This window comes from Triticum aestivum, chromosome 5A (genome assembly GCF_018294505.1).
Source record: "Triticum aestivum cultivar Chinese Spring chromosome 5A, IWGSC CS RefSeq v2.1, whole genome shotgun sequence".
In the NCBI taxonomy this organism is placed as follows: domain Eukaryota; kingdom Viridiplantae; phylum Streptophyta; class Magnoliopsida; order Poales; family Poaceae; genus Triticum; species Triticum aestivum.
Window position 1 is genome coordinate 660,723,224 of NC_057806.1, and position 27,353 is coordinate 660,750,576.

General features: G+C 44.9%; 1 protein-coding gene and 1 pseudogene across 2 annotated transcripts; both read right to left on the reverse strand.

Moving 5' to 3' along the window:
- Window positions 1-13,219: 13,219 nt before the first annotated feature.
- Window positions 13,220-20,038, reverse strand: LOC123105749 (probable RNA-binding protein EIF1AD). Its single transcript, XM_044527882.1, has 4 exons — window positions 19,703-20,038; window positions 19,543-19,618; window positions 19,291-19,417; window positions 13,220-13,692 (listed from the first exon to the last, which is right to left on the reverse strand). Exons 1-4 carry the CDS (start codon window positions 19,817-19,819, stop codon window positions 13,506-13,508), a joined length of 507 nt encoding a protein of 168 aa, XP_044383817.1. The 5' UTR covers window positions 19,820-20,038; the 3' UTR covers window positions 13,220-13,505.
- Window positions 20,039-21,171: 1,133 nt separating this feature from the next.
- Window positions 21,172-25,947, reverse strand: LOC123105748 (kinesin-like protein KIN-14E; annotated as a pseudogene). Its single transcript, XR_006450997.1, has 18 exons — window positions 25,890-25,947; window positions 25,725-25,801; window positions 25,466-25,643; window positions 25,262-25,371; window positions 25,065-25,164; window positions 24,898-24,984; window positions 24,632-24,808; window positions 24,192-24,465; window positions 23,885-24,046; window positions 23,579-23,794; window positions 23,461-23,498; window positions 23,152-23,315; window positions 22,931-23,056; window positions 22,672-22,797; window positions 22,510-22,581; window positions 22,337-22,399; window positions 22,139-22,201; window positions 21,172-22,034 (listed from the first exon to the last, which is right to left on the reverse strand). The product of XR_006450997.1 is annotated as a kinesin-like protein KIN-14E (transcript).
- Window positions 25,948-27,353: the final 1,406 nt, after the last annotated feature.

Genomic DNA, 27,353 nt, shown 5'->3' on the forward strand with positions numbered 1-27,353 from the left:
GATACTTCTTTGCGATAATTTCTTTGTGCAGTGCCACGAAAGGATCTACCTCGTCTAGGTGTTGTAGCACTACCAAGTTTGCTCTGTCAAAGTCGCTGCGTCGATCTGAGTATGCCACGTGCAGTTCCCTGCGACCGTTGCAGTGACCTTCTCCTTCGAGCCTCCCATCGTGCTTGTTAACGGGCAAACCAACACTAACACCAGGCGGCTGGTCTGCGCCATATAGAAAATTCTCACAGAAAGAGATGCACTCTTGTGTCAAATAGCCCTGGACGATGCTTCCATCCGGACGGGACATGTTACGAACGAATCCTTTGATGATCCCATTCATCCTCTCAAACGGCATCATGTTGTGCAGGAATGACGGCCCCAGGTCTATTATGTCATCCACAATATGGACACACAGATGCACCATCACGTCAAAGAACGCGGGCGGGAAGTACATCTCAAGCTCATTCAGTATCACAACGATCTCTTCCTGTAGCCTTCGGAGCTGCTTCACACTGATCGACTTTCGAGAGATGACGTCGAAAAAGTTGCAGAGACCAATAAGCGTGTCACGGACGTGCTTGTCCATTATCCCTCTAAGGGCAACAGGTAATATCTGCGTCATCATCACATGACAGTCATGAGACTTCATCCCGCTGAACCTTTTCTTGTCCGTGTCTAGATATCTACTTATCTTGCCACAGTAACCGGAACTAACTTTGACTCCGGTAAGGCACTTAAAGAATTGATTGATCTCAGCCTGACTTAAGGTGAAGCAAGAAGGGGGGCAATAATCCTCATTCTTTATTTTCTTGCCCTTCTTCTCCCGTGCCTCTGTCTCCGTCTCTGTCTCGTCTGACATTTTACGTGGCGGCATGTGCAGATCTTCCCTGATTTCCAAATCTTGCAAGTCTTTTCTTGCCTTCGGCCCATCCTTGGTCTTATCCGGCATGTTCATCAGTGTTGCGAGCAAGCTCTCAAGGACATTCTTACAGATATGCATTTGATCAAGGCAATGAGGTGTATCGAGTTTGTGCCAGTACTCCAAGTCCCAGAACACAGACCTCGTCTTCCATACCTTCAGCAGCGGCTCCGGCGCCTTTCTCATCGTCTTTCCCGGCGCGGGGCACTCCTTCCAGTTTTTCAACAGCTCATCGATTTCGGCACCGCTCCGCTTACGTGGAGGTCCTCGATGCTCAGCGTGACCATTGAATAGATCTCCACGGTTTCTCCACGGGTCGTCCTGTTCGAGCCATCTTCGATGCCCCATGTACACGATTTTCCCAGACCCGCCATCTTTCCTTGACGTTAGCTGCTGAGACGTCGTATCATCCATGCACCGCGTGCATCCGCAATATCCATGGCACACCTGGCCTGCCACATATCCGTAACCAAGATAGTCGTGCACTGTCGTGATCAGCGCGGCTCTCATGTTGAAATACTCGCCTTTGCTGGCGTCCCATGTCTTGGCCGGTGTTTTCCATAACGTGTCTAACTCCTCCTGAAGTAGCCCCAGATACAAATTAATATTATTTCCTGGTTGTTTCGGCCCTTGAATAAGCATGCTCATGTGAATGTACTTCGATTTCATGCACAACCAGGGGGGAGGTTGTACATCCATACAAACACGGGCCATGTGCTATGGTTGGTGCTCTGGTTGCCAAACGGATTCATGCCATCGGTACACGCGCCGAGCACGATGTTCCTTGCATCACATTCAAAATACCGATAGAAGCTGTTCAACGCTCTCCACTGGCTTCCATCCTTGACGTGTCTCAGCTTCGGATCATCTCCATCGTCGGGCTTCTTCCTCTCTGCATGCCAGCGCATTAGCTTTGCTTCCTTGGGATCTACAAAATACCTCTGGAGACGGGGAGTGATCGGTAAGTACCATACCACTTTCTGGGGACATTTCTTCCCGGCCTTCTTGTATCGAGAAGCATTGCACACCGGACAACTTGTTTTTTCCGCGTGCTCCTTCCGATAAATTATGCAATTGTTGATGCATGCATGGTATCTAACGTGTGGTAGATCAAGAGGGCACACAATCCTCTTGGCCTCATCAACACTACTAGGACATAGATTACCCTCGGGAAGAACATCCTTTAGGTACTTGAGATGCTCATCGAGGCTAGTGTCGGTCCATTTGTTTTTAGCCTTCGTCTTCAGCACTTGGAGCGTGAAACTCAAGCGGGTCACCTCAGGATTGCAACCATCATACAATGGAGTGTTCGAGTCTACCACCAGTTGCTCCAGCTTAGCCTCCTCTCTAGAAGCAGCTCTCTCAGTACTCGTCTCCTTGCGAAGCAATGCTTGAACATGAGGGTCCCGCACGATTGAACTTAGTACCGACGAACTCTGCTGCGTGGAGTCCATGTCGTTCTCTCCGCCGCCATGTCCGGCCCCTTCTCCGCCGCCATGTCCGGCCTCTTCCCCGCTGCCATTATCGATCATCTCTTCGTCTTGCCCCGTGTCATCATTGCCTGCCCCGTCGGCATCCTCAACATCGTCATCCTCATCTTCAGTTATCCACCGAGTATAGCCATCCATGAAACCAGTCATGAGCAGGTGCGCTTCGACACGACCATCGACATGGGGGTCAAGCCAAACTATTCCTTTGCATTTTCGACACGGACATAAAACCTCTGTCAGGTTATTTTCCTTCATGTCCTGCACCGCCGACCGCAACCACCTGTCCACCATCGTTCCACTGACCATCGTGAACTCTGCACGGTAATAATAAACAAATTGATTATAAAAATGCGTGCATTCATCAAAGTCATACAAAAATTCGGCATGACCTTCCTTAAAAGTAGGACATCTATAGATCTAGAGTTTGCCCGAAATTCGCCGAAACGAAAATAAATCGACATTTCGGTAAAACATAGGCAACTCAAATGCACAATTTGGCGTCAACTCATGCCACACACACAATTTCCATAAAAATATCACACACACATGCATAAACATATTTCCATTTTGCAAAAGCATGAAATATTAATCACACCTCTATCTCGAGATCGAGCACACGGTGGAGATGATGATGTAGGGAGGTCAAAAGTGCACAAAGCTCTTCTTGACAAAGAAAGATCTAGTTAGGGGGCAAATAGGTCACTTAACTAAATGCTACATCTGCCTAGCTAGCTAATTTGGGAGGAGACAACTTCAACTAGTGGAGGGGGGAGGAAAAAGAGAAAGGAGATGAATTAATGGAGGTGGTGTAGTTATAGCTAGGAGTAATGAAGAGAGAGAAAGGTAGGTAGAAGAGGGAGAGTAATGGGGGGGAGAAGTATTGAGGAAGAAGAAGAGTGAGAGAGGGAGGATGTGGGAGGTAGGGGAAAGGGAGGAGAGGAGATGGGGAGGGGGGTGGAAAAGGTGGTGGGTCATGCGTCTTAGCAGTAGCGCGGGAGAGAAAGCGCGCTGCTGCTAAGAGCGTAGCAACAGCGCGCTTTCCTGTCACGCGCTACTGTAAAACGGGCCAACCTTGTGCACATTTTCAAAATTAGCAGCAGCGAGGTGACAAAAAGCGCGCTGCTACTATGGCATTAGCAGCAGCGTGCTCCCTGGCGCCGCGCTACTGGTAAACTTATGTCGTTGTGTACTGTCGGTGGATTTTTGTAGCAGCGCGGTTTAAGCGTCACGCGCTACTACTAAGTTTGCACCAGTAGTGAGCTTTCCGTAGCCGCGCTGCTACTACTTAGCAGCAGCGCCTGTTTTTATGTCGCGCTGCTGCTAAGATTCTATGTATAAGGTTTTCCCTAGTAGTGAATGTGTGCCTTGCCACATGTCTAGCAAGAGGGTACAAAGGTGATCTAGGAGTGGATCACCATATAGCAGTCAAAATTATCCTTAGAGAAATAAGGAAATGTTTCTCGGTTATGGAGGTGATAAAGAGTTCGACATAAAGAGTTACGTCGATGCAAGCTTAACACCTATCCGGATAGCTCTGGGTAGAGATGCCGGATACATATAATGGAGCAATAATTTGGAATAGCTCCAAGTGGAACGTGGTAGCAGCATCTACGACATCAAGTTTTGCGAAATACATAGGGATCTGAATATGGCAAGACCCGTTGACTACAACCTCTCTCACAAGCATAACATGATCAAGCCCAGAATTCATTGAGTATTAATCACATAGTGATGTGAACTAGATTAGTGACTCTAGTAAACTCTTTGGATGTTGGTCACATGGCGATGTGACCTGTGAGTGTTAATCACATGGCGATGTGAACTAGATTATTGACTCTAGTGCAAGTGGGAGACTGTTGGAAATATGCCCTAGAGGCAATAATAAATTGGTTATTATTATATTTCCTTGTTCATGATAATCATTTATTATCCATGCTAGAATTGTATTGATAGGAAACTCAGATACATGTGTGGATACATAGACAACACCATGTCCCTAGTAAGCCTCTAGTTGACTAGCTCGTTGATCAATAGATGGTTACAGTTTCCTGACCATGGACATTGGATGTCGTTGATAACGGGATCACATCATTAGGAGAATGATGTAATGGACAAGACCCAATCCTAAGCCTAGCACAAAGATCGTGTAGTTCGTATGCTAAAGCTTTTCTATTATCAAGTATCATTTCCTTAGACCATGAGATTGTGCAACTCACGGATACCGTAGGAGTGCTTTGGGTGTGCCAAACGTCACAACGTAACTGGGTGGCTATAAAGGTTCACTACAGGTATCTTCGAAAGTGTCTGTTGGGTTGGCACGAATCGAGACTGGGATTTGTCACTCTGTGTAACGGAGAGGTATCTCTGGGCCCACTCGGTAGGACATCATCATAATGTGCACAATGTGACCAAGGAGTTGATCACGGGATGATGTGTTACGGAACGAGTAAAGAGACTTGCCGGTAATGAGATTGAACAAGGTATCGGGATACCGATGATCGAATCTCGGGCAAGTACAATATCGCTGGACAAAGGGAATTGAATACGGGATTGATTGAATCCTCAACATCGTGGTTCATCCGATGAGATCATCGTGGAACATGTGGGAGCCAACATGGGTATCCAGATCCCGCTGTTGGTTATTGACCGGAGAGTTGTCTCGGCCATGTCTGCATGACTCCCGAACCCGTAGGGTCTACACACTTAAGGTTCGATGACGCTAGGGTTATAGGGAAAGTATGTACGTGGTTACCGAATGTTGTTCGGAGTCCCGGATGAGATCCCGAACGTCACGAGGAGTTCCTGAATGGTCCGGAGGTAAAGATTGATATATAGGAAGTATGGTTTTGGCCACCGGAAGTGTTCCGGGCATCACCGGTAGTGTACCGGGACCACCGGAGGGGTTCGAGGGTCCACCGGGAGGGGCCACGGGCCTCGGAGGCCTACATGGGCCAATAGTGGGAAGGGACCAGCCCCTAGGTGGGCTGGGGCGCCTCCCACCAAGGCCCAAGGCGCCTCCTAGAGGGGAGGGGGCAAACCCTAGGGCAGATGGGCCCTAAGGCCCACCCCAGGTGCGCCTCCCCCTCTCCCCCCCCCCTTGGCCGCAACCCTGGATGGGTTTTGGGGCTGCCGCCACCCCTAGGGAGGGAACCCTAGATGGGGGCGCAGCCCCTCCCCTTCCCCTATATATACTTGAGGTATTAGGGCTGCAACAGACACGATTCGATCTCCCTGTTGGCGCAGCCCTACCCCTCTCCCTCCTCGTCTCTCGTAGTGCTTGGCGAAGCACTGCTAGAGTCCCGCGCTCCTCCACCACCACCACGCCGTCGTGCTGCTGCTGGACGGAGTCTTCCCCAACCTCTCCTTCTCCCCTTGCTGGATCAAGGCGTAGGAGACGTCACCGGGCTGCACGTGTGTTGAACGCGGAGGCGCCGTGGTTCGGCGCTTAGATCGGAATCAACCGCGATCTGAATCGCTACGAGTACGACTCCTTCATCCGCGTTCTTGCAACGCTTCTGCTTAGCGATCTACAAGGGTATGTAGATGCACTCCCCTTCCCCTCGTTGATAGATTACTCCATAGATTGATCTTGGTGATGCGTAGAAAAAATTAAATTTCTGCTACGATCCCCAACATGAACTAGGTATTGAGATACCGACGATCGAATCTCGAGCAAGTAACATACCGATGACAAAGGGAACAATGTATGTTGTTATGCGGTTTGACCGATAAAGATCTTCGTAGAATATGTAGGAGCCAATATGAGCATCCAGGTTCTGCTATTGGTTATTGACCGGAGACGTGTCTCGGTCATGTCTACATAGTTCTGGAACCCGTAGCGTCCACACGCTTAAAGTTCGATGATGGTTATATTATGAGTGTATGTGTTTTGATGTACCGAAGGTAGTTCAGAGTCCCGTATGAGATCGGGGACATGACGAGGAGTCTCGAAATGGTCGAGACGTAAAGATCGATATATTGAACGACTATATTTGGACATCAGAAAGGTTTCGAGTAATTCGGGTATTTTTTAGAGTACCGGGGAGTTACGGGAATACGAGGAAGAAGCAATGGGCCTTAATGGGACTTAGTGAAAAGGAGAGGCAGCAGCCAGGAGGTGGCGCGAGCCCCTCCCAAGCCCAGTCCGAATTGGACAAGGGGTTTGGGGCATGGCCCCCCTCTCCCTTCCTTCTCCTCTCCCCTCCTTTTCCCCCTTCTCCTAGTTGGGACTAAGAAAGGAGGAAACCTACTCCTACTAGGAGTAGGAATCCTACTCCCTTGGCGCGCCCCTCCTAGGGCCGGCATCCTCCTTCCTTGCTCCTTTATATACGGGGGCAAGGGGGCACCCCATAGACACAACAATTGATCGTTTGATCTTTTAGACGTGTGCGGTGCCCCCCTCCACCATAGTCCACCTCGATAATACTGTAGCGGTGCTTAGGCGAAGCCCTGCGTCGGTAGAACATCACCATCGTCACCACGCCGTCGTGCTGATGAAACTCTCCCTCAACACTCGGCTGGATCGGAGTTCGAGGTACGTCATCAGGCTGAACGTGTGCTGAACTCGGAGGTGTCATGCGTTCGATACTTGATCGGTCGGATCGTGAAGACGTATGACTACATCAACCGCGTTGTGCTAACGCTTCCGCTTTCGGTCTACGAGGGTACGTAGACAACACTCTCCCCTCTCGTTGCTATGCATCACCATGATCTTGCGTGTGCGTAGGAATTTTTTTGAAATTACTACGTTCCCTAACAGCTATATCATTCAATTTAGTAAGATGTGCCACAACAGTTTCAGATTCATAGCCATAAAAAGGATCAGATTCAACCAAAGTAATTATATCAGGATTAACAGAGAATTCATAATCCTTATCAGTAACAAATATAGGTGAAGTAGCATAAGCGGGATCATATTTCATTCTAGCATTCAGAGATTTTTGTTTAATCTTAGCTACTAATTTTTTAAGATCACTTCTATCATTGCAAGCAAGAAAGTCTCTTTTAGTTTCTTCATCCATAATATAGCCCTCAGGCACAACGGGCAATTCAAATTTATTAGGGGTAGAGCCTCCATAATCACTATCTTCAATATTATCAATAATTTCATTCTCTCTAGCCCTAGCAAGTTGTTCATCAAGAAATTCACCAAGTGACACGGTAGTATCAAGCATAGAAGTAGTTTCATCATAAGTATCATGCATAGCAGAAGTGGCATCATCAATAACATGTGACATATCAGAGTTAATAGCAGTAGCGGGTTTAGGTGTCGCAAGCTTACTCAAAACAGAAGGAGAATCAAGTGCAGAGCTAGATGGCATTTCCTTACCTCCCCTCGTAGTTGAGGGATAAATTTTAGTTTTCTCGTCTTTCAAGTTCTTCATAGTGACCAGCAGATATAAATCCCAAGTGACTCAAAGAATAAAGCTATGCTCCCCGGCAACGGCGCCAAAAATTAGTCTTGATAACCCACAAGTGTAGGGGATTGCAACAGCTTTTGAGGATAGAGTATTCAACCCAAATTTATTGATTCGACACAAGGGGAGCCAAAGAATATTCTCAAGTATTAGCAGTTGAGTTGTCGATTCAACCACACCTGGAAACTTAATATCTGCAGCAAAGTGTTTAGTAGCAAAGTAATATGATAGTAGTGGTAACAGTAGCAAAGGTAATGGTAGCAAAAGTAATATTTTGGGGTTTTGTAGTGATTGTAACAATGGCAGCGGAAAAGTAAATAAGCGAAGAACAATATGTGAAAAAGCTCGTAGGCATTGGATCGGTGATGGATAATTACGTCGGATGTGGTTCATCATGTAACAGTCATAACATAGGGTGACACAGAACTAACTCCAATTCATCAATGTAATGTAGGCATGTATTCCGAATATAGTCATACGTGCTTATGGAAAAGAACTTGCATGACATCTTTTGTCCTACCCTCCCGTGGTAGCGGGGTCCTAATGGAGACTAAGGGATATTAAGGCCTCCTTTTAATAGAGTACCGGAACAAAGCATTAGCACATAGTAAATATATGAACTCCTCAAACTACGGTCATCACCGGGAGTGGTCCTGATTATTGTCACTTCGGGGTTGCCAGATCAGAACACATAGTAGGTGACTATAGACTTGCAAGATAGGATCAAGAACTCACATATATTCATGAAAACATAATAGGTTCAGATCTGAAATCATGACACTCGGGCCCTAGTGACAAGCATTAAGCATAGCAAAGTCATAGCAACATCAATCTCAGAACATAATGGATACTAGGGATCAAACCCTAACAAAAATAACTTGATTACATGATAGACCTCATCCAACCCATCACCGTCCAGCAAGCCTACGATGGAATTACTCACGCACGGCGGTGAGCATCATGAAATTGGTGATGGAGGATGGTTGATGATGACGACGGCAACGGATTCCCCTCTCCGGAGCCCCGAACGGACTCTAGATCAGCCCTCCCGTGAGAGTTTAGGGCTTGGCGGCGGCTCCGTATCGTAAAACGTGATGAATCCTTCTCTCTGATTTTTTTTCTCCCCGAACACGAATATATGGAGTTGGAGTTGAGGTCGGTGGAGCACCAGGGGGCCCACGAGGCAGGGGGGCGCGCCCGGGGGGGAAGCGCGCCCCCCACCCTCATGGACAGGGTGTGGGCCCCCTGGCCTTGATTCTTTCGCCAGTATTTTTCTTATTTTCCAAAAATAAGTTCCATGTAGTTTCAGGTCATTCCGAGAATGTTTGTATCTGCACATAAATAACGCCATGGCAATTCTGCTGAAAACAGCGTTAGTCCGGGTTAGTTCCATTCAAATCATGCAAGTTAGAGTCCAAAACAAGGGCAAAAGTGTTTGGAAAAGTAGATACGACGGAGATGTATCAAGGTGCGGCGTTTGCTCTTACTGCATACGAACTCCCTAGTGAGAGCAAGGTTGTGGACATGTGAAAAGCTAATCGTTCTGGAAAGACTTAGCGGGTTGGCTCTTTCTGTCCAACGCCTCCGCGGCGATCTCGAAGGCCTACAGCCCGCCGTGAATCCACATGTCGCCTTACAGGGGCCTAATAGCGTTCTCCACATGCTTGCTCGGATTAAGTACCAAGCGGGTCAGCTAAGACGTGCTAAGACCGAGATCAGATTTAGGGCTGGAGTGCTCGCAACGCAAGTTGGAAATCTCGGCACACTCTTATATGGTCTGTCAGAACAGGTTCTATCAGGCTGCATGACCATAGTGGATTTCCAGGCATGTATCCCAGAGCACTTCGTTGACATCGACAATCTACTCCATGCGGGGATGCAGTTCTGAGGGACAATAAGAAGAGTGGTGAAGCTGAGGCAGAGTAAGATGGTGGTGGCTGAGTTTGCGGCGACAAATGCCATCTCTTGTATCGCTAGTCTTAGTTGTGAACTTAATTCTCACTTCTGTGTGATCAAAGGAGATCCATAATTGCTACCAATGTGTTTTTTTGTCTTGTTGCCTATCTGCAATTTAATTAAAACCATCACTTGTGTCCTTTTGAGCATTGGTCATTTTGGCTCTGCTGTGGTCTGTTATCACTTGCCTCCTTTCATGTCGGTTTTGTGGCTTTGGTGGTCATCCCCACAGCCTTGCACTGCTAATCTGTGATGCGAGTTGAGCGTGCTTTGCTTGTATGTATTGGAAAGGGATGCATGATGCATCACGTCGTGTTCCTATGTAGATTCATCACTTCACCATTGTAAGCAACTAAAAATCCTGACATATATAGTAGTAGGATGCATGCATACATATAGTAGTAGTAGTGATCGGCATGTTTCCTGAAACTGATCCTACTTCCTCCTTGGCAGCATTAACACTAGTTTTTCTGTTCAGGTAAAATTAAGATAGCTCTATTTGTTTTTCTCTTCTCTCATATATGGCGTTGGATTGGTAGATACTGGTTACATGCATGAGATTGCCACGAACAAGCCAGAGCCAGGTTTTTAAGTTTAAATTTAAATGGCTAGCTGTTCAAATGGCAGATACTATATGTGATGGACAGAGGTGGGTTATAATGTTGAATGATTAGATTTGAAATCTCAACAAACAAATTAACATATACAGTATGATTAAGTCAAACATGTCTGGAAAAAATTGGTAAGCAGCATATTTATTCCAAACAAAACAAATTTTACTGAATCTCCTCCATACCACCACATAATTGCAATTAAACTAGGGCAAAGCAAAGCAAATTTGGCTTGATGGGTTCTTTTGGATCTACAAGGTGAAAAGCAACTAGACAGGAAACAACACTTGCACAAAGCAACAACTAGTAGCACCAGCTGAATTGTTGGAAAACTCTTGCAGCTGCACCATCAGTTGCCATCGATGACACCAATTAGCTAGAATTTACAACTGCTTTTGATTCATATATTGTACTAGTGGGTGAAATTAAGCTTGAGATGATTTTATTTTGACAGACATTGTCGCTGTTATCTGCTTTTGCTTTTGAGCGCAAATTTGTACCAGGTAACCTATGCGCCATAATTCCTGGTTTTTTTAATCTACCTTTTGCATGTCTCCGGTTAGTGTCATGCATGATTCTGGTTTGTTGCTTATGGAATTGATTTCTCCGAAGGGAATGTTCTTCTCATTGGTGCTTCTTGAACATTCTACTCTTGTCATTTCTTCGATTAGTGTCATCTTCAATAAATATGATTCTAGTTTGTTGCTTATGGAATTGATTTTTCAGTCTCTTATTCAGTGGAATCTGTATCATGGAATCTTGAGTTGCATCTGCTCGGGTTGATGGGGAACTTGCTAGTTTTGTTTTGATTGATAGCCAGCAAGGCTAATTTGAATGACTCCTGCTGATTCTACACTTACAAGTTATGTTTCTACTTAGGTCATCCTGGATGCTACTTTGATCACTATATATCAATGCTTTGTACATATGCCAGTTTATTTTGTATTGTACTTACAAAGCATCTTTCAATACATCTTGCGGTCTTCTGACTAATTTGATCACGATTACGAATCTTGAGTTAATATTCTTTGTTTGCTGGGGAACTTGTAATTTAATTGACAGCTCGCTAGTTAAACACCTGCCGAGTGCATTTTTCTTACATGCATCCTGGATTTTTAGGACACAAGGTATCCGTTCATGTCGTTATGTTCCATATTTCACATATATTTATTAATGGCTAAAACAGCAGAATCTTTTTCTGTACCGAGTGATGAAGATAATCAGGCTCTAGCTTCCTAGAGTATTTTCGAGACCTTTTTTTTTTTTGAGCATGAGTATTTTCGAGACCTTGAGGGTCTAGATTTTGTTTACTTAGGTCCTGCTAACAATTTATTGTTTGTTGTTTTGTGCCATTGTGTGTGTGTGAATATTATTGTATTGCCTTGGTGTTTACTGCCACTTTTGAGATATATTCAGGTGAGCATTTCAAAAAAAAACAATGCCTTGGTGAGTGTGGCTGTGCGTTTGTAATTCGTGTTTTGTACTGTTGCAGTGTAACACTGTGCCGGTCCCAAGCCGGCCCGGATGAGAAAATGTGGAGGGAACTCAAGTACAAGTGCTATGGTCCAGTTATTATTTTATAGTATTGAGTAGCAGCGAATGAAGTGAATAGAAATTAAACAGTATTCTAAACACATGCAGATTAATAGCCAAAAATACAAAATCATCTTGAACAATTCAGAAATTTAAATCCATGAAATGAGCCTTGAAACCTCTTGTCAGCTTCTTTGTTGTGCACTTGTGAGGCATCGATCTTCCTAATTAATTAATTAAGTCATCAAAAAAAGTATCAGAAGAAATCATCCTAGCTAGGAGAAGGAGAAGAGGTCCGTCCAATTCTGGGAGAAAAGTTAAGTTAGCAGAGGGAGGCGTCCACCAACACCATAGCATAGCTAGCTGGCCCCAAGGAAGCATCAAGCATCAGGAACTTGAGCACATCAAGCATACCCCCGGTTTGGCTTGAGCACATCAAAGCATATATGTCACCAACAACTTACTGTATTTCTCAACCAGAATGGTAGGCAGAGCAAACAAATCCTTGGTATCTATTTATTTTCTAGTATGTAGTTTTTCATGTGCCCACAAATCTTGATCAAGCCATGCCAGAGGAGGAATATTACTTTAAATCACCAGCACGCCAGGCAATTTTAATTTGATTGATTCCAGCTACCATGCATGCATCCTCAGGATACTAAATCAGAAACAAAGCTAGATTTTATGATAAACACATTCAGGATGCCACACAAGTTGGAATGATATGATGATACCCAGGTCTGGTATATAAAAGCAAATGCAAGAATTAACCTAGCTACAAAATCTACTCTTGAGGAGGAGGTCCACGGCCACGGCCCCTTCCTCCATCACCTTCTGCACAGGATATTAATAAGATAACATTGCTTAATGGTGATTAAAACCATATTCAGAGAGGAGTTGGGCATCTGGAAAACAAGTATTCAAAGGAATGCCTGCCAATTTATAATATCATCACTACTACTTTCTACCCAAGTCAAAGCACAATATTAAAGATTTAATAAGTAACAAACACATTAACAATGCACCGACAAGAGAATGAACCCATACTTAAGCTATTAGCAACCTATAATATAAGTATATATATTATGCTCCTCTCCTCTAAAGGTAGGTAGCTTAATTTGTTGAGGTTCTCATATGGCAAGAGTTGTTCATCAGTAGGAGTAAATCATATCAATTTGTGTGACTTGAATTGTCAAAATCGGTGAATTTGTTTCTTGTGCAGCTGTGGCACCATCTTGAGACCTAGTACAACTGGAATTAACTAGGCAGGGCAAAGCAAAGCAAAGCTAGCTTGCTGGGTCCTTTTCAATCCACTTTCAAGGTGGAAAGCAAGCAGACTTGCACAATAACATCCACAACCACAATAAGCTAGGTGCAACATTCTTGTTTTCTTCATATTACACTACAGGTGACAGGCCTCCACATGCCCTGCCACTTAATGTCGACAAAACGCACTGACTACTATATCTTTGACAGATTGGGCCGTAAGTTTATGATGTCATGCCCAAATTCAACAAGCATAAATACATTAGGTGTACAGGTGGACGGTAACCATAGGATGATGACTATTCCCAAGTCGTCTACCAGTTCAAGAATCAGAATCACTTTCTGTATCGGAATGCACGTCAAACGGTCTATTTCTGTTCGTGTTTGCCTCAAGTGGCGGCATATCATCATCGTCGTCTTCATCAGAGTTGTGCTCTTCCTCAGCCTGTGATGTCGTTCCTTGTGGCCCTGTCGCCCACCCATTGGGAGTTGACTTGAAGATAGCCGGCCTGGCATAAGAAAGATGAGTGAATCAGTAACAAGCTAACAATCCTGATTTTATCAAGTAGATAGACTACTGATGCAGAGCTCGTACGAAAACCAACAAACTGGCACATTATTGAACATATAAATCAAGCTACGCAACCCGCCGTTCTAGCGCCATCGCTGGTTCAAATTCATCCGGCTCGCTCGATGTGCCTCACTGGCGGACGCCAGCGTACTTTCCATCGCTGTGGTAAACATCCGTGCACTCGTTTTTCTGTACACCGTCTACTCGGGCTAGAGCGGCTGACGGCTGGGCCAGCCTCTTGCGCGGGTCCGTCTTGCAGTCACGTCCGGGTGTTCGTGTTTGTGTCAGGGTGGAAAAAGGCAGCGGTGATCGTGGGTTGCCAGAGCATCCATCATGGGTGGACCGAGTCAAGCCCGAGAAAATACCCGCGCCGCCTCCTCTCCTTCCTCTCTCCCCCTCTTCGCCTCCTCCTCCTTCCTCTCTCCCTCCACGCCGCCTCCTCTCCTCTTCATGCGCGGCGGCGTCTCGTCATCCCTAGCCCCCGCGGTAGCCTCCCAACCCCCTCCCCCTCCTCCCGCATGAACCCTAGCAGAGAAGGAAGGAGAGGAGAGGCGGGAGAAAGGGAGAGGAAAGAGGAGAGGGAGGTGTGGCGGCTTACGGGAGATGGTCACCGGCCGGTGTCGGCATGCGCTAGCGAGGTCGGGCGCGACCTTGCGGTTGGCGGCGGCTCGATCCGTTCCTGAATCGTGAGCTGCGAGGAGGCCGGGCCTCGGGCGTGATGCACGGGACGGGAGGCTGCACCCCGCCTCCATCTCTACGCGTGCGGCGGCGACCTCGGGAGGAGCTCTAGCCACAGCGGTGGTCCACGTCGCCGCCGTCGGCAGGAGGAGCGTGGGTCGCAGAGACGGCCGGCTCCATCCGGCTTTCGCGCTGCTGTCCATCCACCCGAGAGATCAGTCACCGCGTCCTCGCTTACATCCTTTCTCACTGTCACGTGCGCTCTCTCCTCCGTCCTCTTACGCACGCCCTCGTGGCCGAATATTTGGTAATTTCTTCTCTGAGAATAAATAGATATTGTGCCCCCATCTGTTTGTTGTTTTGCCCAGCTGAAAGGTGGATTGAAAAGCAAGCCCTGGTTTTGTTGAAGTTCCATTGAATCTCTGTGATACCTACGTACTAATGCTCATATTTTGCAGTTTTCTCTCCACATCCTTCAGTCACGGGTTCTTGAGGAAAGCAGGTAATGCATTTTGTTTGTGTCAACTATACTGAATCTGCAAAGCCTTTTTTGTCTGCAGAGAAACTCACACTCTGCATTAGTTGCAAAAAAGCTGCTGATTTTGATCTTAACAATTGCAGGGAAACTATGGAGAAACTTGCACAGTTTGGGCAGCGTCAGCAGGCAGAGTTGCTGTTCAAGTAGTAGCAGATCACCAGCGCGCAGACTAGGAGATCCAGGTCATGGGCTATCCCCATTCAGGTAAGCTTGCCTTTCATTTCTGTTTTTTGATTGAAGGTTTTCTTAGGGCTTCTTTGATGAATTACTCATATGTGAGGTCGTGAGGACATTATAGGCCATGCACACATTGAGTGAACAGATTCAGCTTTCTTTTTTTATCCCTTGGTAGTTCTCATTGAATCTTCAATTATGAATATCGTTGCAATTAGCAAGCAACCCTGATGGCAGAAGCTAGCTAGATGCCTAGATTGACGCGTTCCGTTATTCTATGCAGATTCTGCACTCCAACTAATTGTTTTTCCGTTGTTAGCCGGATCCTTCATGGTTGGAATGAAGGAGCAGGGGAGCTGGCAATAGGGGAAGGAGCAGCGAGGCCGAGCCGGCGGCGCGGACATGTTGCCTCTTCTTTCGTGGACCATGGATACTTGGTACGTCGCTTTGCTTTCCTTTGTTGGGGATGGTGACGATGTAGTAGTCCACTCCTTACACAACTCGGCCTAAACGCGTCAGTGTGCGGCAGCAGCTGGTGATTTGAGTTTTGTACAGGGAGGCACATCGGAGGGCAGTAGTCGATGTTTTAGCCAATCATGATGTATTGCACATTGCCTTTCGTTTGCTTCTCACTCTTATTCTTGACATGTTGATTTTTCACTGACATGGAGAAGAAGAGAGATTATAGGGCGACATTAACTCCCCTTGTTTTTAATTTGACTATGACTGCAACTTTCAGATTTATCATTTTCTAATACTTGGTGATTTGTATTTTGTAGGTGATGCTGGATGCTTCTACTCTGCAATGCTCATATCCGATGCAATATATTTTTGCTTTATTGAAGGGGACTAACTTGTGCTGGGAGAGATTCCTGAAGGTGATGTCAGATCATTGCTAAATAACAAGGAATCCTTGGCACTTGTGATCCAGTAGTATTTGTCTACGACAGGTATGCATTCTGTCCAGCTAGGCCGAGTGTTCCAGATTTAGTAATGCTAGAGACACAAACAGATTTTGTATACATTTTGATGTTTTAGCTTCCATAGTGAGAGCAAGTTGCAAGACCATATGCGGTCTTATGTTTGCGAGTTTCCTAAATTTATAAGATTCTTGGTCCAATCTGAAGTAGCAGTACAAATGGTTCATTAACTTTTCCACTATGTCTGCTTCTTAGATTTACTACATTCAACTCCTGCATGAATATTTTTGGTGCCCTCTTTCTGGTGTAGAAGATTGGCAATGCCACAAGATCGAAATATGTTCCATTTATTAATATACGACTCTGCACCAAACTGCTCTGGTTGTCAAGTGCATATATAGTGGTATTCTTCTACAAGAACACCCAGTAGGTAAATGATCTTAGATTTTTTTCCAGCCATCTTCAGCTGCAGTGCTATTCCTGTTTTCTGAATTCATGGGGTGCAAGGCTATGCAATCTCTTAACTGTATATTGCACCCAGTTAGCAAGTAAGTCCTTTCTCTTTCTTCTTTATTTCCTGTTTGCATTCAGAATAATTATGTCTAGGCATACTAACCTACAGTTTTCTAACGTGTGCTTCTCGAGAATGATCTGCATTCGGAACAAACAATTGGAGGGGGGGACCTGGTTTCAACTGTTGATGAGGCACTGTCCGAGGAGAGACAGTAGATAAATGCAAATGTCCCCCAGCGCCAGAGGAGATCCTTTCTATGGAGAAACACCACATACGTACATAATTTTCTGCCTGGATTCTGGAAACGACCAAGGATAAGCAACTCAAGCGAAAGATTGCTTTGGTCGATCCTGCTGTGTTATTCTTCTCAAACATGCTAAAGAAAGGTTGGTACGATTGGTAGCCAACTAACTTACATAACACGCACACATTACTCTGTTTTTCTAATGAGTGTATGTGGATGCATACAAATAGTTTAGTATATTCTCTATTTCTTTAGTGAGTATATGAGGATGCGTAACAGTTCTATGCTTTTCACGGATATATGTTGAAGCATGGAAAATGTATATGGTGCGTTTCATTTCTGCTCATCCTGATTTAACCAAACCAACCCCATGCATTTGAGGTTGTTGTGCCTGTCAGGTTTGGACATGTCCTTATTTGTACTAAATCACTAAACTAAACTTTATAAATAAAATAGCCTCCCCCTCCTTTCCAACAACTTATTTATTATTAGAGCAAGCAACGACGTGTTATCATGCTCGCTTTCTTGTGAGCAGTACTTGAGTTTAGATTGACATATACTCTTAGGTGTATAGAATCTTTGCCTACCTCTTGCCTATTTGGCATAGATAGATGGTTTGCTTTGGAGAGGGATTAGATAAGGCCTATGAGTCCTAAGTAAGCGTGATAAGCAGCAAGCAGTACACTTCTATTTACTATTAAGCGGCTACTGAATTTCTGATAATGGCGTTACAGGGATGATACAATCAATCCAACTGTTACCTTCGGTGTGATTTTTTGAAGGACTAATCTGAAGATGCTGGCTAGCTTGCACCGCCATCATACAGTCTAGAAGCAAAGGCAAGGATTACAGGGAAAATAAAGGTGCAATGCGCCCAATATATTTTACTTTTTGGCGAAGTTTTGGTGCTTGCGCAAGAAAGTAACATCATTATTATACCTATTGATCCTTCTTCCCAGGCAATTCGCCATCCGAAGAAATGCCAACTAACACATTTTTGTACTTCCTCTGTTACAGAGGTAAAAATACTAGTGCTTTTCGAAAGCTTTTTTTGTTGCATGTTCCCCTTTCTTAATCTTGTATTTATTCAATCTCACCATTCTATCGTTTTCCTGAAAATTTATACTCACATAGTAATATTTTTCTTATTGGTGATCTTCTGTTTGGCCTTCATTTGGTGTGCATATAGCATGGGATATTATAGGCTTATTTTTTTATTTGTTCATGCACTAATGCATACTCCCTCCTTTCCCAAATATAAGTCTTTTTCTAGAGATTCCAACAAGTGGTGACCTCTAACGTTACATGTGTGACGCGTGTGTATAGGTGTCCAGAGTGTGTGGTTCTCTTGTCGCAATGACACAGTTGTAATTTTGTTTTTCTTTCTATAATTTGTACTGCATGTACTGGTATGATCTGTACTGTTTCGTGCAATCTATTCCTACTTATTTTGACTTCCTTTTAGCCAGTATCATATAATAATAGGATATACGTATCTATTAAGTTAATTTTAAGTTAGTGGCTCGCTGTCGCTTTTTGCGCCATGGGCGCAACGAGTCATCTAGGTATTACAAGACCTTCTGGAAATACTTTAGGATCTTCATTACTCCCTCCGATCCACATTAATTGTCGCTTATTTAGTACAATGGAGTATTAGAATTTTGCCATCAACTTATATCACATCAACATTTTCATATAGTACCAGTGCTCGGTATCATTTCCATGTTCCATGAGAGCAGGCAAAACCAGAATCAAACCATTTAGGCTGTCTGCCCTAATTTTTGTTTTACCACACCATTTAGGCTGTTGAAATGCACCACCTACCAGCATATCACATGGAAAGTGAATTTGATCCAATACGTCTAGATACATTCGTTTGAGTGTCAGTTAATATGGGACAGAGGTAGTATTACTAAAACAGCCAGACAAACTAGCACAAACTGGGAAGTAGGTCATATATCAGATTACAAGCAACCGCAGCAGACATATAGTTAAATATAACATAAGACCATTTTGCAACCTAACATTGCTTGCAAAATGATGTTATATTAAGGGACGGAGGGAGTAACAGACAGCTATCATAAACACAAGAAATTTAGACATATTGCCAGGACTAGGAGGGTGTATTCTTACAAATTCTATCGCGACAAAAGGAAGTCTTGAGTTGTGCCTAGAATTGGAAAAATTATTGTACATCTTGGCCTGGGTGATAGAAGTAGAACACACTACATACAAGCCTATACTGCAGCTTGGTGGATAACAGGTATCATAAAACACAAGAAATTTAGATATATTGCTAGGACTAGGACAGGTCTCCAGTACATACAAACTTGTCCTAGAATTTGCATACTTGCATTTAGGGGACATAAATCCACTCCAAGTAAGTAGTAACTAGGTAATGTTTACTTTGTCAACAAGTAGTTAGTGCAGTAAATATTCATTGAGGGAGCAGCAGAGCAGAGACTCACCATTGGCCGGATTTCTCGAGGGCGCGAACCTGGTCGTGAAAGAGGACGCGCGAGACGACACAGGCTATCTTGCTTCCAGATTCGAGAGCCTCGTCCCTGCCACTAGCATCCACAACCACGAAATTCCCTGCACATTCACTCATTCATTCATTCATTCATCATCATCATCATCATCATCATCATCATCATCATCAGGTGTAAGTTAGTGGCAAACAAAAGGAGCATCATCATCATCATCATCAACTGACTGACCGTTCTTGATCCAGAAGCTCTTCTGGAACTTGGCGGGGAAGAGGGCGAGAGACTTGACGCCCTCGCCGTCGGTCACCTAAAACCAGCACGGCGGCAGAGTGAGTGAAAAGCAAGAAGCAATTTTTAAGAGAGAGAGAGAGGGAAAGAAGGTAGTAGGTACCTCGATGAGGTTTGAGCCGCGCAGCGTGACGACCTGCATGATGCTCTCGCCCTCCGCCAGCGTCACCGCGGTGCCCTCCTCGCACGCGCGCCGCAGGTTCTTCCTACCGCCCTTCATTCTTGCCCTCCTCAACGGACGGACGGACGGACGGCGCCGCAGCCCACCGACAGAGGGAAGGTTCTGCTTCTGGTGCTGGACTCAACACTGCTGCGGTGCTGGCTGCCCAGAGGGAAGGAGGCGGACGGCGGCGAGCTAGCGGCGGCTCTTGTTGCGGCGGCGGCGGCGGCGGGTGTGCTCTGGTGGGGAACTAGCTAGGGTAGGACTGCAGGCACAACTTCAGCACATAACACGCCCAGGCCCAGCCCACTATGTGATGTGATAGTGGGCCTTTACCAAATCAATGGCCCCTCTAAACATTTATAACACTACTTCGGTTTTTCCTCTTTTCGGTTCACCGCGGCAAAAAAAAAAAATTGCCACCACGTGAAATATGTGGTAAGCAATCCAAACAATCCAAAAGAAACAAAAAAATATTAATTCCGTCAATTAATTAATAATAATGGAAATCATGCTTGGTTTATGTGCCCGCCCCTTGGCGTAGAATGAGCTTAAGGTCATTTTTAAAAATGTTTACAAATTCTATAAAAAAATAATTTTAGTTCTGACAATTTAATATTCTTAAGGTCCTTTTTCAAAATGTTTATGGTGTAACGATATCCAGCTCAAAACAGCGCATGTCCATGGTGTAACCAACAAAATTGGTATAGAGTGGTAAATTCATGAATCCATGCAGAGACAATAGAGTAATTATCATTGAGGCAGAGCTATGTGTTAAGATGAAGGACCCCCACCATTGAACCAACTTATGATTACCTCAAAAAAAAAGAACCAACTTATGAAAAGTGAGGGCTTAGCCATTTGACGGCCGCAAACACTAGAGTACACAACATAGACACACTATAGTAGACAAATCTCACAACTCCTGGTGAGTGGCTCGGAGTAGCTGGTGTAACATGATGAACAGAGTGCAGAGCATAGTCACGCGCGCCGACGTAAGCTCATTCAAAAATCTGAAAACAAAATTGAAATACAAAACCATCCTCTAATTTTATTTTAAAGCATTAAAAAAATTGGAAAATGAATTTGCAAAAAGTTGATGAATTTGAGAAAAAAATTGTGAATTTTATAAAGTAAATTGACACATATAAAAATGTTGAAGGATTTTTTCTAAAAAGAACATTCATGGATTAAAAACGAAAATGGAAAAAAAAGGGGGGACCTAAAGCACAAGAAAGAGAAGGAGAAAGACAGCCGCAAGCTTAAGGAAACCAGAACATAGACACTATGTTGTGGATATGTTTTGTTGCTCTTTCTTGTGACAGAGGAGAGGCGCCAAGTAGTACAACAACAACAACAACAACAACAACAACAACAACAACAACAACAACAACAACAACAACAACACAGGCTGTGATTCATTCATTCATTCATTCACTGCAACTCTGCAGTAAGTACCAAGTAGAATAAAGTACAAATACAGTACAGCCCCTACTACAAACAAACAAAGTTACAGACAAGTCAGTCATCACTACAGCAATGCAAATGCAATGGCGTCCCGTCCCGTCTCATCTCATCTCATCTCATCTCATCTCATCTACTACAACACACGCACCTAAACGCTCGCAGCCTACCTCACCTCACCCACCCCTTGGTCTTGTTGCTGCTCGCCACCGCCGCCTGCTGCTGCTGCTGCTGCCTGGTCATCCTGGAACCAGGAGCCACCACCACCTTCTGCGCAGCAGCAGCCGCCGACGTCCAAGGCCTCGCCGGGATCGACGCCCTCTTCGACCTCACCTCGCCGCCCTGCAGGCTCCTCTTCCTCGCCACGGAGCTGGTTCTCGACCTCACCCTGCATGCTGCTCCTCTTCCGCCCGGCGTTCTGCCTGCCACCGCCACCGCCACCCGCACGAGGGTGGCTCTCCTCCCCTTTCCTCTTCCTCTCGTTCACGACGGCCGCCTCCGGGGCAAACAGGGAGCGCTTGTTGGCCGAGTCGGAGCTCCTCAGGATGCGGCGGTGCTGCTGCGCCTTCTCGCTCATCGCCTCCTCCCTCGCACAACAAGCCGGCACCACGTTTGTCTCCACAGGGGTGGCAGGAAGAACCCTTGTGACTAGATTATTGTTTGAGGGTTCAGGCATCGTCGTGCTACTAGTGCCTTGAGGCTTTGGTTCAGGCATCATCGTGCTACTAGCGTCTTGAGGTTTTGGGTCAGGCATCGTGCTTGCGTCTTTGAGTTTTGTCATCTCCTGCAGCTTCTTCTCGAGGTCGAGCAGCTGAAATAACATGGACACAGGCATCAGGCTCTGCATTACTAACTAGTGCCCTCCAAATGTAAGGCAAGAAATGAGAGCAGAGCTCTGAGAAAAGGCTAACCCACCTTGCTCTGAAGCATTGACTCTGTTTTCTGTGCTTCCAAGAGTTCTTGCCCCATTTCCATTGCCTGCACATTTTTTAGTTTTATGAATGATGATGAATAATATACAAGTGTCAGCTACCCGGTGGTTTCAGAATCTACACCAGCATGGATGATCAAAGAAACCAAATACGTGCAGATGCAGGCTAGGAAACAACCAACCTTTGATTCTGCAGCTGATCTTTGCTCTTCCTGCTCCTTTAGTTTCAGCTCCACCTCCTCAATCTGAAACAAGAAAAAGGCACATAATCAAATCAACCCAAGTCTCTTGTTGTTAATAATGCCCATTGATTGATGATTGTTATCCAGGTAAAAGATTCAATTGAGTTCTGTACCGTTTGCTTAAGAGCTGCGACCTCAGAGTCTGACTGCTGCTGCTGTCCAAGCTTATGCTCCAACTCCACTATCTGCAACAGGATAGCATTATTATCTGCCTTACCTTACACAATTACTAGCTGTTAACGACATTAATTAACCACTTTCAGTTCCTACGTTACCTTGTGCTGTAGCGCAGTACATGCTTCTTCCTTCTCCTTAAGTTTTCCAGAAAGCTGACTCTGCTGCTTTTCCGACGTAATTTGAGAATGCATCTTAGAGTCTAGTTGGCTTTCAAGCTCCTTCACCTTCAATCAAGTTATTACAGAAATTCTGTCAGGCACAATTTACAAGTGAAGAAAAGCAGCCTAGAAGAATCAACACAAGATTTAGTCAGATATTTGAAACTGAAATATTAGCCTCCTCCTCAACTGCACATACCTTGTCTTGCAAGTTTTTGTAAAGCTGCTCTTTTCCCTTGGCTTTACTCTCTAAATTTTGACAGTTCTCTTCCAGCTTTCTCAAAGATTCCTCCTTAAGCTTGGCTTCCTGCTTAGACCTTTCAAGCTGACACACGTTCACCCAGCAGAAATACCCATCAGTTCAGCTTCAAGCAGGCGCAGAACTAAGAAGCTTCAGCAGAAGGCAATACCGACACTCACCATCTGTTTGACCTTTTGAAGCTTGGCTGTGTCCACCTGCTTCTTTGCTGGGCCCAGTTCTATGCCACGGACACGGCTTGCAAAGTTCAACGAACTCAAGGTTTCTGACACGTCATTGTCGGATGGGCTAATTTGCACAAACATTAGGGCTTTCCAATCCCCTCCTGTTACCACAATTGTGGAGAAGAACAGAAAAGAGCAAATTAATCACGTAGCCAAGTGAGAGAATGCAAGAGGAACAGAAATGGTTAATATTTGGTATATTGTTGATATGGTATTTGTTCCAGAGCAACAAACAGATCCAGTTACCTAAAGAGTCTTGGAGCAAGTGCGTCAGCTTGGAATTCCTGGGCAGAAGAAAAGCATCAAGACAGTGAGAAAACAGGAGCTGATAGGTGCAAACCCGTTACTGACTCAGAGTGCAAACCTGTAAGGGATGTGGCTGCTTCTGGAAGCAAGAGCAGAAATGACATCCCCTAAAGCAGAAAGCGACCTGTTGATATTTTGTGCTTCCTTGAGCCGATCACCTTGCGCGTCTGTCTTGGCTAACCGCTCGCTTCCAGCAAGATCAACTAACCAAAGCTTACTTCTTGTACAGTCCCCATTTATCAGGTTCTTTGCTCTAACCATGATACAAAGCATGCTGAAAAAAATGATAAAGGTCAAACCATTTTTACCACAAGCAGGAAGGTACTCCATGGAGAAATGAAAAATAATGTTAGTTATGACCAACCAGTGTGAGCGACTGCTGTGTTCATTCACATTGTTTGACCCTACAGCCCTCGAATTGCTTCCAGTTTGTAAGACATCCCAAACTTCATTTATGTCCTCAACTTTGGCCTCAACTATGCCGGGCACATGATGGGATCCTTCACCTGCTTGTTTGATCTCCAACCTACATATGCAAAGATACACAGGTTACCACAACATGGTACTATTGTGAACAAAAAAGTAAGGAAGGGTGCCAAAGGGAAGTGGTTGTACTTCTTAGATGAACTATTGTGAAACAAAATGAAGGGTACTAAAGGAAAGTGATTTACTTCTTAGATGAAGGGGATGTTGCAAGGAGGTCTCTGATTTGTTCATTGTACACCTCAAGCACACTAACAGATATGTTGTACGTGACAGTGTCTTTTCTCTCCTCAGCAATCTTGAACAACTCCTCCAGAGTTCTATAGTTTACCCCTCTGTTCCTTTCAGTCCCTTCCATGGTGAAGGTCTTCCCGGTTCCTGTTTGTTCGTATGCAAATATGCATACATTGTATCCATCTAGCACTGACGTGACTAGTGGAGATGCATCGGCGTAAACCTCAGCTGTTCATGGATACAACTTGTATATTAGACAAACAAAGAAAATTTTATGATTGGAAACTCCAACATTACTTGGAAGTATAAACTAGAATTAGCAACATTCGCATTGTAAGAACAGTTGTGAAAGACAACAAAAAGCTAATACAGGCTCCATAGTACCAAGAGATACCTTGGTCATCCTTTGGGGTGTAGACTCTGTCAAACTTGAATGTCTTTTTTGCTGTTCCACCATTTATAATCCCAATGTCGCCATCATTAGCTCCATCAAAATCTACAACACATTTGTACCCTGACGATGTCTCAACTTTGCTCAAGGGGCGGCATCTGCAGAAAACTCTAATATTTCCTGAAATAAAAGAGATAGCCAGAGTCATTGTCCCGACCAAATTCTGGAAATGAGTGTAAGCATCTGAATACAGAGGGGACAATAGGCACCTTTTGTCTCCTGGACAATATTATGAAGTTTCTTTCTCTTGGCCATCTCCTCGTGGTACTTCATTTTCAGATCGTCACACTGTGCAACTGCAATACCAAAAACATGCAATGCTTTGTTAAATACTTGAAAAGCTGTGTAACAATCCCACTTCAGAGTCAGGTATTACCTAAGGCTCGAACAGCTTCAATCATCTTACTCAAATCAGGAATCGCGTGCGCACAGTCGTGTGCTTCAAGAGATAACAGTGCTTGCTCTTGTTTCATGGCCTGAGTATTACGAAGATACAATTAGCAGCAGCTACAGCAACCATTTACCATTTCTTGTGGTTGTTTTGATGTTGCAGACAGTAAATCAGAGCATTACCTTGATTTTGCTCTCCAAGTTAGATATGGCAGCAGCCCATAGTTTCTTGTCATTTTCGTAGTTCTGAGAAACTTTTCTTAGTTGGTCCGTTTGTGTGTCAAGGACTTGTTCTGCAAGTTATTATAATATATATTAGAACAATCATACACCTATATAAGCAAACCTAGGATAGGACGATGCTTAATGCAATAGTCTGGTACTTACCAAAATTATCAGTTTGCACAAGCTTTTGGTGAAGCTCCATCTTAAGCCTGTCAAGTTCTTGATTGGTAGATTCTACTAAAGACCACGCCATGGAGCACTCGTCGGACTTGATGTTGCACTGGCTGGTTAGCTCCTCAATCTGTTTCTCGTACTTTGAGATGAGTTTAGCTGTCCTTTTCTGCAATTTGGGTACATTGATCATGTATCAGGATTACATACATGAGATAGGATGGTAAAACAGTTTGTGAGAAAAACTGACCTGAATAGGTGAAGAAATCTCAACATCAGTTAAGCATTTTTTGCATAAGCCACTCCCACGTGTACCAAACTTTGCCGCTGCATGTTCAACGCAAAGATTATTTATCGACGGGAAAGGAATGCAAGCACATACATTGTTTGCATCTAAAATAAATAAACCAGCTACCTGGTGTTGCTGGGGATTTGCGAATGCAGATGCCACAAACCATGGGGTTTCCTCTTACTCCCGCCGCCTTGGACTATGTTCTCAGATGTCTCTATCAACTCCCCTCGTTGAATGAAAGAGTCGCCGGAAAACAAGTTTGCAGAGCAACTCCCCTCCTTGAATGAAAGAGTCGCCGGAAAACAAGTTTGCAGAGGGATGGTCGCCTTGGATGGCGCACCCGCCGGCGTTGACGAACAGGACGCATTCACCTGCTTGAGAGAGAGAGAGAGAGAGAGAGCACAGTCGCCCGCCGCGCTCGCCGCGTCGCCTTCCATGGGGTCGGGTCGGGTCCGGTCCGGCCGAGAGAGAGCCGCCGCGAGCTGCCTGCCTGCGAGAGGAGGATGGAGGCGCGGCGTGGATTTGGATTTGGATTTGGGTTTGGGTTGTTTGGATTGGAGCCGCGGTCCGATTTCGAAACTGCTCTGCTCTGCACCGTTGCTGTGTGTGAACGGGTTCGGGCCCGGTTCTTGCCCATGCCTCCTGGGTGTGGCCCATTCTCCCGCCCTAGAAAAATAATTTCACACCGCTCAGAAAAAAATATTCATTTAGTTTATTTTATTAGAACTACACAAGAAAAAAATTGTGTACATGTCTATGTCTGTTGGTTTGCCCTTGGAGATTTCTGAGTCCCTCTTTTACCATTTCGCCTTGTGGTTCAACGAGCTATGCCCCTCAGAGTCAGTCTATCACGATTTTCCCTTCACTCGCACAGCGAGAGCAGCATTTCATTGTAGTAGAGCATCGTTCTCGGCCGAAGCACTCCGACCCCTTCTCCTCCATATTAAATAGACTAGAAGTTTCCCGTAGAAAAAAAAGAGTATGGAACTTGTAAAGTAGATTATCCTAGCTAGCATGGCTCCCTTGAATGAATTAAGTAAAAAACATAGGTTTTCTTTCAGGCTGGTGGCGTTGGCTTTGCCTATGCAAACTGTTGGGCCGCCATTCTACCTGTGTCTGTCTGTTCCACGCTAGGAGAATGGGTCCAAGCCCAAAACGCTTAGCGTCGACACGATGGCTAGAGGCAACCTCCAAGCTCTCACAAGTGATTCTTAAAAAGAAAAGAAAAAAGCTCTCACAAGTAGTAAAATAAATGAGTGGGTCCTCCTAGTCAGATGGTGAATGAGGCCAAGAGGAGAAGAAACATTGCACGTCAGTTCAAATATTAAATATTTTTTAAATTCACAACATAGGCTTCACCTTAGAGGCAGCAAACCAACAACACCCTGCAACATTTTACATAAAATTTAGAGGCAGTTCGTGGGACCTAACTTAGAGGCTGGGTTGCCTTCAAACACCGGAGATGCTCTAATAGCATGCCTCGTCGGACTTCTCAGTCGGCCTAGACATTATCTTATACTCCTTCCGTTCCTAAATACTTGTCTTTCTAGGCATTTCAACAAGTGACTACATACGGAGCAAAATGAG